The 13,123-nt window shown below is 41.1% G+C and overlaps 1 protein-coding gene across 1 annotated transcript; it reads left to right on the top strand.

Moving 5' to 3' along the window:
* Window positions 1-3,226: 3,226 nt before the first annotated feature.
* LOC104577111 (uncharacterized) lies at window positions 3,227-12,511 on the top strand. The gene is made up of 6 exons (XM_088533277.1): window positions 3,227-3,460; window positions 4,200-4,478; window positions 6,384-6,635; window positions 9,496-9,633; window positions 10,272-10,391; window positions 12,237-12,511. The coding sequence occupies exons 1-6, from the start codon at window positions 3,400-3,402 to the stop codon at window positions 12,395-12,397; spliced, it is 1,011 nt and encodes a 336-aa protein (XP_088389403.1). The 5' UTR covers window positions 3,227-3,399; the 3' UTR covers window positions 12,398-12,511.
* The last annotated feature ends 612 nt before the right edge of the window (window positions 12,512-13,123 follow it).

The following is a 13,123-nucleotide window of genomic DNA, read 5'->3' as shown; positions in this document are numbered from 1 at the left end:
GAAATCCTACAGTCCAGCTTCCTGCTTGTCTGTAGCTGGGAGTATGGGTACCTTCCCACCTTACAGTTGTGTAGGGTTATAGACTCCATACCAGAAGTTCTGGTTGTTCCTGCTAAGCCAGTACATCATATTTTATCCAAAAGTCACTTCTTCTGAACCTAATCTAATGGAGTACTTTGATTATGAATTTCTACTTCCAGAGCAGGAAGTTGAGTAGCTGTGGTCTTCCTAACTTCACTGTTAAAGAGATGAAATGCATGACAGTCTATAGCCATTTAAATTTAAAAATTGTCTTTTTCTCTGATAGCTTGCTCACTGGTTTTATTGGTCAAGAAAGATTTCAGAGTCCAAGCATAGCTCTCTGGATAATTGAAATTAACAAAGAAATAATTCATGTTTATTTATTATTTATTTTCCCCTGCATCTTCAGCCTGTAGTCTCTGGGATCCTGATAACCACACACAGAAGCTTCCCTGCCTTGCCTTATGGGTGTTGAGCTAATTCTGACCAGGGCCACAGTATATTCCTGGAAGAAAAAAAAAAGTATTATGCACAAATAGCTCTAGAAGTGGACTAGACAGGAAGGTTAATATGGCTGTCTGTCTCCCCAGTGCTGCACAATCCAGGTCGTACAAGCCGTGGCATGCCGTTATGTGGTCAAGGTCATATAGTCCTATCTTGGGGGAATTCAACATGAAGAAAAAAAAAAAAAGTATTTTCTGGCCCAGGGCTGTTGCTGGGATGGAATAGAGAGCTGGTTCTCTGCCTTGCTGCAGCCAGTGTTATTTCTCATGTTGACGTATTCACTTTCTAGCACTTAGTTCTACCATCTCTGTCTGTATAAAGCTAGGCATTAATATTTTGTCAATTAATGCTGATATGCATTAATGTAGTAAAAAATGGTGCACTGCTTAAAGTTACCAGCCTATTTAAAGAAGATGTGCAGACTTAGTTTGTAAAATTCTCTTTGTAATGCTACAGCTTATTTCCTACTTTACTTTCTCAGGTTTCTCAATTTCCTGTGCCTCATGTCATGTAGGGAATGAATCTCTGCTCTTTAAGTGGTTAGCGATGCCATCAGTGGCTGGAAGGACAAAATGGCCCTGAGAGTTTACAGTTCATCAGGTAAAAAAGGGTTTCAGTTCACCTTCCAACTTCATGTTCTGTTCTTTATTTTTTTTCTTCCTTTTTTTTTCTGCTGGTTTCTGTTAAGTCTCAGAAGACTTTTTCTTTTCTTGCAGTGATGACACAAAACCTTATGCATCTTTATATAAAAAAGGAGAAGTGATTTGTCTGACTAGTCAAGGGAGATGAGAACATTCATTAGTTAAGTTACATATTAGTTTCTAATCTCATGTAATAAAATTTCTTTATGAAATAAATCTGGAAAGATTGCTGTTTTCAAAATACTGCTTTGTTTATAACACCGCTTGTGAATGTGCTATCACTTTTATCCAGGCTGTGGTTTCCTTATTTCAACTAGTGAAGATGTGAGGGACAGAAGGAGCCTAATGGGACTTAATATATTGGATGATGTATGGGGCACTAAGCAGTCAGAAGAATTGAACTCATAAATGTACTCATTTGTTCTGGAGTCACTGAGAGGGAGACTAAATACAGGACACCGCAATGTCAGAGTCATGCAGAATCACTTTAACCATGGAGCTACAGGAGAAAGGCCGTATTCATTTAATAGCAAGCAAATCTGCAAATGAGGTTGTGCAGCTGCTATCACTGAGCGAGAAGAGAAGGTGAACTTTTGCTGGATTTCCTTGCATACAGACCTTTTTGACTTTTTTTTTTTAATGTGTTTCTTAATGTTTCTATTTTTGAAGTGACATAGCTCCATGTCTCTTTCCTCTACCACAGCTCTGCAACCCTGAGCTCAGCCCCTTGCCTTCGAACATGAAGGTGAAATGAAGGTGGAAGTGCCCATCTAAAGCCTCAGTCCTGCAATGGTATCGAAGAGAGATTTTTCTCCAATAACTTGAGCAACACAGAAGGAAATGAAAGTATTTCTTACTGTAAATAATTTTTTGTCTCACCATTGCTCTGTGCTACTGTGAGTGCCTAAAGACTCGCTTCACTGCTTGTTTCAGAGAAGGTTATTTCTGTCACATCTTAGATCAATTTAGGCTTGTCTTGTGCATGTATGGTAAAGTCAAGATGGTGCTACTGCAGCCTTGAACAAGTTAATAGATTTTAGACACTGGGAACAGGAGATGAGATTTAATTGTCATTGCTGAGAAGTTGCAGTGACTGAAACCAATATCTGAATTGTGGAATTACTGTATTTGTGGAAAAATAAAATGTAAACCACAACACAAGGGAATTAACAGTTTCTAGAAATGTGTATGTACATAATTCCACACTGAGGAGCTACTTTAGTGAACTGTTTATACACTTGTGTCCAGACAACACAAAAGTATATTCATGGCTGCATCCCAAACTTGTTGCAGTCATTTCTAAACACATCTGTTAAGCATGTCTTACAGATCAAAGGCTTTAGTGCTATGATAAATTTCGCCTCACTGACTGGAGGAAAAAAATAAAGCCTGTTGGTATTTTCTGTGCAAGTGAGGAGACCATATATTAGCAACACAGCAGATTAAGCCGTCTGAATGAGTGCGAACAAAGTATCTGCTCCAGTTATATTGGTGCAGCCTTTAGATAGCTGTTTGACAGTGATACCTCAGATGGGCTCTTGAGGCTCTGTGAGCTGCACTCGGACTAGTTGCAACGTAGCCTTCAGTTTTTTGGGGTCCAGCTCAGCAATCCCAGGCAAGTTTGTGTAACCTTTATTCTCTACTTTGGGTTGCCTGGAGCCATTTCCTGCATGGTGAGTATTATCCAGTCCCTTGGAGAGCTCCAGGAAGTTCAGACATGCCTTTGTCTACGAAGTGGCGAGAGTGATCATATCATACTATCAGTGGTTGATTTTTGGTGTTTCAGAAGATGAGCTCATCTCTATGAAACATTTTATCTGACTGTTTTTTTATCCCCTGTATGGGGATGCTGTGCTATAAACTGGAAAAAAGGTGGAAGAAAGAGGTGTTTCCCTTTTGCCTATTCCCAGCATTACCTCATCTGAATGGGTAAGTTGACCAGGTGAGGAGGATTTTTCTCCTCCTCACCTTTCAGTCCCACTTGCAGCTAGCTCCAAGGTGCAAGACTTTGCAAAGCACATTGCGGCTCATGCTTTTTGGGTCTGAGCTCAGTCACCCAAAACCTTGCAGGACTATTTAAAAACATTATTCAATCTGTCCAGTATGGGTTTCTTTCTTTCTTTTTTTTTTTTTTTTCTATTCTTGCTTCTGACATCACTTCCTGAACACTATATTCACTGAGCTCTGTAGCCAGCTTGTCTTCTCAGCATAGGATGCAAGGAGCTCTTTAAAAATGGATTTCAACTCTTCTTTTATCCTGCAGTGCCTGCTCGTGATAGTAACTGTTACTAATGGTAAGTGGGTTTTTTTTTTCTGTATGATTTCTGTAGGTGAGCGGTCATTTTAATTTTTTCTTGAGATCTTTAAAGGGCTCTGCCAGGTTTTAGGAGACATTAAATAGTATAGCTGCTAATGCATGAAACAGGGCAGTCAGACCAAAGTAAGATAGATGTTTTTTCAGTAAACTAATGATAACGAGCAGTATGGTACTTCCTCAGCGTGCTCCATCTGTAATACTGTTTCAGTAGAAAACTTAAGAGCCTTATGTGCAGGATGCTGCTCTGAGTTCATAACACTCAGTATGACCTTGGGTCAGTCCCTGAGCTGCTGTTGTCCTGCCATTTACCTGCCTGTGGTTTCGACACAGCAAGTGTTAGTATATAGGGATACTGTGAGACTTATCTACATTAAAACCGCAGCAGTACTTCATGTGGGTGAGCCAGGGCTGCACAAGCAGAAGTTGTTTTTGTTACCGTTTGTACAAGGTGCAGGGTGTTAATGAGCTTTATGTGAACCTTGTGGTGGTTGGGAAATAACTATTGAGACTTCTTGTTTCCTTGTGTGTGTGTGGTGTGTATGCCATTGTCATATTAAGGGTGAGAAAAAGTTGGTATAATATTACCCCTCCCATTTTTCAGTTATTGGTGCCCCTAGTCTCTCACTGGGGTGGAGTGGCCTTTATGGAATACAGCTGGGAGAGGGGTGGATGGACTTGGCGAGCTCACTGTCATTGCTCTGTGCTTTTCTTTTCAGCCTCTGCTTCCAGGATTATTGCGCTCAGCAGCAGCTCAGCAGTCTTTTCTCTGGGAATTCAAAGCCTGCAGAGCATCTCTGAAATGAGCAAGGGCAATGCAAAATGCTCGATGTCTGTGTTGAACGATACCTTGTTGGCCAGGTGCGGCACTTCTTCTGCTAGATGTCTGAACTTGCAGAATGGTTCTCTGGTGCTGAGGAATGTGGAGAAAGAGGATGAAGGAAAATATGAGTTTGTTTTTCACAACACGAGCATATCTTTTATACTGGAAGTGTCTGGTAAGTGTTTTGTTAGAGACAAAATGCTGTTGAAACTGTGAGTTTGGCCAGAAGCTGCTGCCTTGCAATTCTTCTTAACAAACCTTTTGAGCTTGCAGGGAGGTCGAGGTAACTCTGGAACAAAAGGCATAACTTTGCAAACCACTGGCACTGCAGGGAACAGTGTGTAAATCAAAGGATGCATTTTGTATCCAATTTATTAGCCTCCCCTCTCTGATGAGCCTTATTTAAAGTAACTAGTCACTTCAAGTATGTACTTTCTCTGACTTAAAATAAGCATTTGTAATTCAGTCTACACCATGTAGACATATAGCTGGAAATTTCAGTCCATTTCCAGAGTATGATTCCTGGTGGCTCTCAAAAGCTCTCATTTTATCTGGCACCATTTTGCTCCCTGTAGACAAAATTTCCCAATAAGTTAACCCTATGTGACTTATCTCAGAAAACCGGAGTTTCATACGTCATGTAGTTAAGAAAAGGAATTAAAGGAATCCAAGCGTGACTTTTTGACTCTCAGCTGCCTACTTGCATCTTAAATGTCAGCATCTTCTGGGTTTATTAAGAGATTAGCAATAGCTACGTTGCCAGTTTTCCTTTCATCTTTGCTGTGGCCTCAGGATTGCTGCACCTTGGCCACCGGACTGTGGAATAAAAAGACCACAGAATCAGACAGGGTGTTGTTCTGGTGCTTTTCTCTGCTGTTGCTTTTACAGCTTTGATTTACACAGATTTCTAAGAGAAATTGAAGCATATGAGTTTAATGAAAATGTTAGAGCAGACTGAACTCAGTGAAGACAAATGAATCCTTATGTCATCCTAGTGTGAACAAGTGAAACTGCCACAGAGTAGGTCAAGGATGTGGCTCCTTGGCATGAAGATCAGGGTTGTAGATGGGAACTGGGCAAAGACTGAAGAAATAGTCTAGTTTAAACTTCTATTTCTGTGAATTGACATCATTTGTGAGCTTTTATTGCCTTCTGTCCTGTTGCCATGCCTAAGTTAGTGAAGCAATTGCCCAGCAAAGGTATTTTCTAGAAGTAGTGAATTTTAGTTGAAGATGATACCATAATTGAGGAAACTAATTTCTTAATTTACATGAATATTTGTTTGCATCTTCATTGCAATTTTTAAAAATATTGTCAGAAAATCACGTGACTACTGCCTAGTCTGCATTTGCAGAGCAGCAAGTGTGGGAGGTAGGTTGGCTTCTTGCAAAACACTAAAGGAGAGAAATTCAGGAAAGTGTGATTCATTCGTTCAGTTTAGATTATCCCAGTGTGGGTCATTCTGTCTATCTACAGGTGTCTTGCGTTGATACTTATGTTGGGCATAGATTGCACTAATTTCCATCTAAAAGGAAGAAGAGACAGTAACAGCAAAAGTACATGTCGCAGCCAGAGAAGCGCTGAATCTCCTCTGAAGCTACTTGGACAAATAGCTTCACAGCAAGCCTGGGGCCACCAGATACATAATATGTGTTCAAAGTCCTCGTTTCATGGGCTGATATTTTGAACTCCACATTTTTCAACAAGGAAAAAGCAGAGACATCACTTCTTTTTTTTTTTTTTGTGGAAAGCAAATACATTTAACACTGAAGTAGATGCTATCTCTCAGAACAGGGGTTATCAAAGTTTTTTCTGATTGATCTGACATAACTTGTGCCAGGTTACTTGAAGAAAATAGGAACCAAAAGTCATTAACTGGGTTGGGTGAGCACTTCCATTTATTACAGAGCTGAGGGCAGATACTGAAGAGACCTTCTCAGTCTGGTGACTTAATTCTGTGCTTCCTGACTAGCAGCAAATACGGTGAACTTGTGGTGAGGGAAGCTGCTGCCTAGCTTGCATTTGTTGCTGAGTCAACTCAATGTATCTGTTCTCTCCTCATCCCATTATCCCTGACCAGAGCCAGCCATTAGTATCCGATGCTTCCCTAATGGAACTGGAGAGTTGTCCTGTGATGTAACTGGCAATGAGAGCACTGGGTTTATGTGGCTACTGAACGGTGTTGGGCTGGATGCCCCTGAGGCTTGCGTTAAGGATGGTGGGAAGAAGGTTCGCCTGGACAAAACTGTGCCTGGGGACTTCGTCTGTGTGATTCACCGTGGGAATAGCATCATTAGAAGCAGACCCATTGCACTGTCTTGTGACTACTATGGTGAGTAAGAGCAGCCACAGAATACCTTCTTTCAGTCTCTTGTAAGGGAAATCGAAGGAGTTGTTGCTGTCTATGTGAGAATGAACTGTCCTCTCCTCTGATGGGTGCCTTCTAAAATTGCCACATTCTCCCTTTAAAAAGCATCCCTTCTACTTCCTCTCTTTCTTCCTGCTCTATCTCATACTGACACAGCTTGTCATCACAGCAAGGTTGGAGTGTTTTCAGGAGGCCTTTTTACCCTATCTTGGTCCAAAGAAGCAGTATTGTATATATGAGGTACCACAAGGCCACGTGCCGAGTCCTGCACTTCGGAAAAACACAGACATATATCCCATATCCCGTGCTCTGGCATTCAGTAGGAATGCTGTGGGTTGCTCACATCTGATCATATCAGTCCTCCTGGCTGATCTGTATGGGCTTGACACTTGGGACTGTGGAACTGTGCTCTTAATTTTGTCCAATTAAAGCAGTAAAAGGATGTTCAGCATAGTCAGGTCCAAAATCAGCTGAGATCCTGAGGAGCAAGAACGCAAAAGATAGTGAGCTCTGAATCAAGCCCAGTGATAAAGCATTGAAGTGCAGACAGCTACCACTGTTTACGCTGGGTGGCTGCCCTTGTCCTTGCTGTAATATCAATTCCTGGTTTCCTCCTCAAAAGCACACAAGTGAATTTAGTGATAACTGTGTTGGGATGAACACACGCATGAACATATTTGTGAAAGGATATGGAAGCCAAAAACTAGCAGCAGTTCTGTTTTTTTTTTTTTTTTTTTTTTTTTTTTTTGAGACCAAATGTAACCATATTTATAAAAGTGAACTAAAGCAACTGCTGGATATCAGTGAAATGAATTCAAGAAACAAATGAGTTCAATTAAATCAATTAAAGACAAATTCATTATTTTTGTGGGTTATTATTTATTCCTAGCAAATGACTCAATACTGTTTTCCCACAGTTGTTCTGGTGTAGGTGTAAGGTAAAATGACCTATTTGGGCAACCTGCTGGCTGATGAAATTCATTCAGAATAATAGTTAGCATAAAACACTTAAGCAGAAATATTCAACACCTAGGCTCCTACAGGCTCTGATTATGCAGGATTTAAAATCAGTGACTCAGAAGTTAACAAGTCAACATATGAATCAATAAAATCCTTATATGTGTTTTATTATTGCTTGTTTCCAGTTTTTAATATATTTTGTCTCAGAATGGCCCAACAAATGACAATGAGGAAGAAATATTCAAGAAAATATTAGCAGCTTATACTTACAGCTTTGACATTATTCTCTACAGTTTCGCCAAAAATGAAGCAATGATTACTGAAATGATTTCTCATTTGTTAAAAGCTTAATTTTAACAGACTGGAAAGAGTGCTTTTTAAGTGTATCTTTGCATATGTAGAAGAGGCTGTCTGCAGTTGTTTTTCCTCTTCTTCTAAGTGTGTGGAATATTACATTGTGTGGAACAATTACATGTTTTGGAACAATTTGAAATGTTTCCAAATCTTTAGGGGGTACACAGCTATTTGTACATAGCGATTTATGCTGCTTTTGAGCTTCAAATTAATGGATGTGTTTTTAACATGCTATGCAAATGTGTTCATCTTTGTAAAACAAGTGAATTGTGTTAGTGTAGCTGTGTTGCATCCAGTTCAGGAACTAGGTCTTCTTGAGCTGTCCTAGAGACATCTGAATGGCTCTGCTCTGAATTTACTCACTGCTTTTAAGAGAGGTACAATGTAAGTGAAGAAATACTCTGTTTAGGCAGTCAAGTTGCTAACTGTTCAGTCTAGCTGAGCAAGCTACTGTAGTTACTCTACATAGTTATTTGGACAGAAGGATAGGTCTTGTCTGAAGGCAGAAAATAGGTGAAAAGAGGTCTAATGATCATAAAAATGATGTCTTACGTTTACAGTACTTCTAAGCAATATATAGTATAGTGATATCTGAGCTGTATGGTGTGAATCTGTTTGTTTTCTGTTTTTTGTTTTTGATATTTATTTTATTAGGAAGATAAGTTTTCCTACTGATTTTCCTACTGATTACCCCAAGTTTGAACAAATCGTCTAATAAACGGGCTTTGTATGGATCTCTTTTCTTTAAGTGTCTGATGCCCCCTACCTGCCTGTGTACTTGTTCTCACTACAGCTGTAATGTATGTGCAGGTCTGACCTGTAAAAATGCATGTATCTGAGCAAGGGACTGTGAGCAATGTAATAATTACCACCAACCTGTATGTAGCCTTGTGCTCAGCTATCTGTAACCTTAACCTCATGTTAGGAATTTGGTGTGTTCTCAGGTAGGGAGGGAGAATCGGAAAAGTCCTCCCATGAGCAGCAATTCAGTTGGTTTTCTATGGCTCACCCTGGTGGCTGGATTCTCCAGTGTCTGATGAAGTGCAGTCTTGAATCAGGCTTCCTTTGAGGTTGTCGCTTAATACTACTGTTTTAAGTGGATTCTCTGGAGCTGAGCTCTGTAGCTTTCAGCAGTATTACTAGTTTTGGTTTCTCTGCTCTTTTGGGCTATTTCATAAAGCTTCATTAAATACACTTTCACATGAGCACCCTCTCTTTTACATTTGATGGAAACTAATGATTATTTTCAATATTATTAATCTGAGTAGGGAGAAACATACAAATATGCACAGATAGCATAATTGCACAAGCCTCCTAATGGAAATTCTTTATCATAATTAAATGATGTACCATGAATTATTATGTGCCATAGTTCACGATTTCCAACTCCTCTGTTCCAGACCAAACTTACAGTAATGCTCCCAGGCTTTAGACTAACTGCAGGGTCTCTCCAGTTTGGAGAAAGAGCCTGGCCAGCCTGGTAACTAAAGCTGCTGCATCCTTCCTGCAGGAGACTTGCTGCAGAATCCGTGGTTCATTTACATCGTGTCAGGATGTGCAGGAGGGGCAGTTGTTCTAGTCATCATTGTGTCTTCCATTATATGTTGCTGCATGAAGAGGAAACACAGGTTCATCCCAGTGCCTTCAGGTGAGTGGAGAATACTGTCACTTGATGAGCTTCATAAAATACTAAGTCTATGCAGGCTAGGGTTGAAATGGCATCAGTGTAAAACTGGTCTCAACTCTGTAGCTTCTCTTGTCTTCTATTTAGTCCTCCCTTGCTGTGTCCAGCGGAGAAGAAACCTGCTCACTGATATGCAAGTGTTACATCCAGCATGGTCTTGAAAAAAACTTTGCTTTTTCTTTTTTCACCTCATACTTGCTACTGTGTGCTTCTGGCCAAAAAGAAACACGCAAAACCTTTTCTATGGGGAAAAAAAAAAAAAAAAAAGGGTAAGGCTCCTTCTTCAGCTCAAGTCTTGTCCTGAAAGCACTTAAATGCTTCTGATGTGAGCTCTTTGTCAGTACCAATCCCTCCGTGCTCTTTGCTCAGGCCCACCTGGGCCACCTCGAGGCGCTATCCTGCTAGTAGAGCTGAGCCAGTCAGTACCAGGCTGGTGGTAGCTCTTTGAATTTGGTGTCTCTCTGCTGTGGGGATGGAGCCAGTGCCACTGTAGGCGGAGACACAAGTGCGTGGAGGTGGTGCAGCTCCTCAGCGAGCGTGCCTGGGCCAGCGGGATGCGGGGGAAGCCTCTTTCCTTCATGTCTCCGATTTTCATTTTACAGAGGAGGAAAAGGATGATGGAGTAACAATGTCAGTGGTCTCCAGTGAAGGTGTAAAGAGTCCCCCTAATGGAGATCGTGTTGATGCTCAAGCTGTCCAAACTGCCTGTCCTCTAAAGCCTGGTGGGTCCAGTTACTTGTTTCAAGTCAGATAAATAACCTGTTTAGGAGGCTGAAGGAGAAAATGGTCATGTGTTACTGATGGGGAGGAGCTGATTGGAAAAGTGTGACTTGGGTAGGGAAGATATCCTTGTCTTCTCTAGAGAGCAAAGGTTTCAGCAAGTCATGTATCTGTATATTACTTGTACCCTTTTTCAGCAAAGAATAGTTCTTGCCTTCACCCAGCCATGAGATGCAGTGGCAGCAGATAACACCCAATCTGTTCCAGTATGCCCTGTGCTAAAGCAGTGTGTCTTTAATTAAAAAAAGAAAAGCAACCCCTCTGAAGTTCAGCAGTTTTCCTGCAATTTTAATCAGCCCCTCTCTACTCACCTGTTAACACTTTATAAGAAGCAGCATTGCTTTAGTTAGCAATTGTCTTCAAGACAGTATTGACCACTATGCTGAACTCAATTACATCGAAGTCAGACTCCTACGTGACTCCTTAAATTGGTGCTAAAGTAGGATTACATTCACATTTTAAATCCTTCGAAGAAATTATGAGTTAAAAATACATCTTTAATATGGGATGGTCAAGTGAATGCAGTGGTAAAAGCCTTTGAGAAATCTGCTCTGAATGCTTGATACTAATGCTCAACTTGCTTTACATTTTCTCAATTTTATTTCATAAACAAGAAGGCGGGCAGTACCTTCCCCAGTAATGCATCATCACCTGAAGTAGATCTAGCAGAGACATTGTTAATTCAAGTAAAGTTACACAGGTCAAAAGTTTGGTCTCAGCTCTGCTGCCTCCACCTCTTATGTCCTTCACTGTACCATGCACAGCCTCTCAGCAGCTCAGCTGTCCCTTTCCATGAGCTCTCCTTTCCCTACCTTCAATATCCTAAGATGCTACTAATGAGTATGCCACAATAAAGAAAACTAGTAAGTGAAAAGTCATCCAGGTCATTGTTTAATTTTTATCATTAGCGTATTAAAAAATATAGAATTAAATTTTGTTAGAAACAGACAAAATATGATCATTTTGACTAAAGAGAAATATTCCATAGTTAAATTTTTTACGAATAGGCTAGCAAAAGCAGAGATGCATGTGCAAAATGTGTAGGTGAGAACATATTAGCTTTCTTTACTTTATCTGACTTTTATTACTCAGATGTAACTGAATCTGCCTTAAGGGTTTCTTTTAAATTGCATTTTGTCCTGCTGGGCCAAAAGGGTTTCAGCACAATGATGAAGCGATGGAGAAAGTCATGGTGAATCAGTCAAGAAACAAGCAGTTAAAAAGAACAGTGAAATTTGGTTCTGCCGCTGCTTGTAGGAGCTGTCCTCATCAAAAAGCAAAAGCGAATGATGTTAGGAGACAGAGCAACAGATGGAAAGATCTGGAAAGAAAGAAAGAATACTTTTGCTCCAATGGTTTGAAAATACATTCAAAGGTGACGTAGCAGAGAGGGGTACAGAGGAATATGGAATATGGATAGAGGACTTCGTATATGGAAGTCCTATGAAGGTTTTGTTGTTCCAGCAGTGATCAGGAAGACATGCAGGAGGGACAAAGAACTTTGTTTATGCAAAAAGGAGCAGACTGGAGAAATGTGGGAGTAAATGAGAATGAAGACAGAGTTATGGTGGTTTTGGGTGAACAGGCATTTGAGCAGGATGGGTAGTTGGTATGTGGAGTCAGGCAGCACACAAGTTTCTGGTAAGGGGTGCTGGCACAAGCTGGAGGAGCCTGGGGAGCTGGCTGTAGGATCGTTAGGCACCTTGTAGCTTTAGGGAAAGCAAGGGTGAGAGGATTTTCATGGAGATGTGCATGCATTTATAAATCATTTCTCTCTTATTTTCCAGATGCTGCCCAGACTAGTCAAAGTCTTGAGCCCCAGCCGTTGGTGGAAGAAAATTTCCCAGTGGAGACTGAGCCTGAGGAAATGCCAGATCCAGCAGTCATAGTTGATGTTGAAAGCCAGGGAAATGCATCAGACTGCTTCCCAGATCCAACTGACGCCTAATCTGACATGCTGTCCCATCCTGTCCTGAAGCCTATGGCACCCATCCTTTGCATCCCATAATCTCATTTTGTGTAAGAATTGATCTGGAAAATTACACTGCAGGAAAGCCCTGGGGCATCAAGCCTGCTAACTTAATCACAAAGTGTGTGGCTTCAAGGCTGAGCTGCTGCAAGCCGGCAGGTTCAGCAACAAATAACACTGGCAGCTCCTTTATGCTTTGTCCACTAATAGATCTGCACTTGAACAGTGGAGCTCTAGAAGACAGCCTGAAATAAGATGGGTGATTCCTCCTGCTCCCTGCCCAGCTTGTGCCCTTCTATGACTTTGCCAGCCTGCAATTGCTGAAAGGGGCAGGCATGACGGGCAGATTGAAGCAGCATGCCAGTCCTAGACCAAAACAAGGATCTTCCAGTAATTTCCTGAGAAATCCTCTGCAAAGAGCCTCTGCAGGCTCTGCAAAGAGCTTGGCAGAGGTTTCAGATGAGATGATGATTAGGCTTCAGATGATTAGGCTTCTCTGAATCCTCTGTGCTTAGGCCTCTGCTGTTTACCATGAGGCTAGGGAACATGATACAGACTGTGACTGCATAAAAATTGCAAAAGGTCATGTGGGCTTGCTTATGTTTTGCTGTGCTATGATGGTGGTGGGCCGCAGGTTACCCTTCACCACAGGTTACCTGCTTGGATGAGTGAGTTAAAACAGCTGAATCATTGGCTGGCTTGTCT

The sequence above is a fragment of the Tinamus guttatus genome, unplaced genomic scaffold (genome assembly GCF_059628265.1).
Source record: "Tinamus guttatus ecotype Peru unplaced genomic scaffold, ASM5962826v1 Tinamus_guttatus_pri_ptg000035l, whole genome shotgun sequence".
NCBI lineage: Eukaryota > Metazoa > Chordata > Aves > Tinamiformes > Tinamidae > Tinamus > Tinamus guttatus.
Note: the sequence above shows the minus strand (reverse complement) of the source record. Positions and strands in the feature narration are given on the sequence as shown.

Coding starts and splice junctions, on each gene's coding strand:
- LOC104577111 (XM_088533277.1), top strand. CDS start 3,400: ATGGATTTCAACTCTTCTTTTATCCTGCAGTGCCTGCTCGTGATAGTA. Junction 3,461..4,199: donor GATAGTAACTGTTACTAATG/GTAAGTGGGTTT, acceptor TTTTCTTTTCAG/CCTCTGCTTCCAGGATTATT. Junction 9,634..10,271: donor GTTCATCCCAGTGCCTTCAG/GTGAGTGGAGAA, acceptor TTCATTTTACAG/AGGAGGAAAAGGATGATGGA.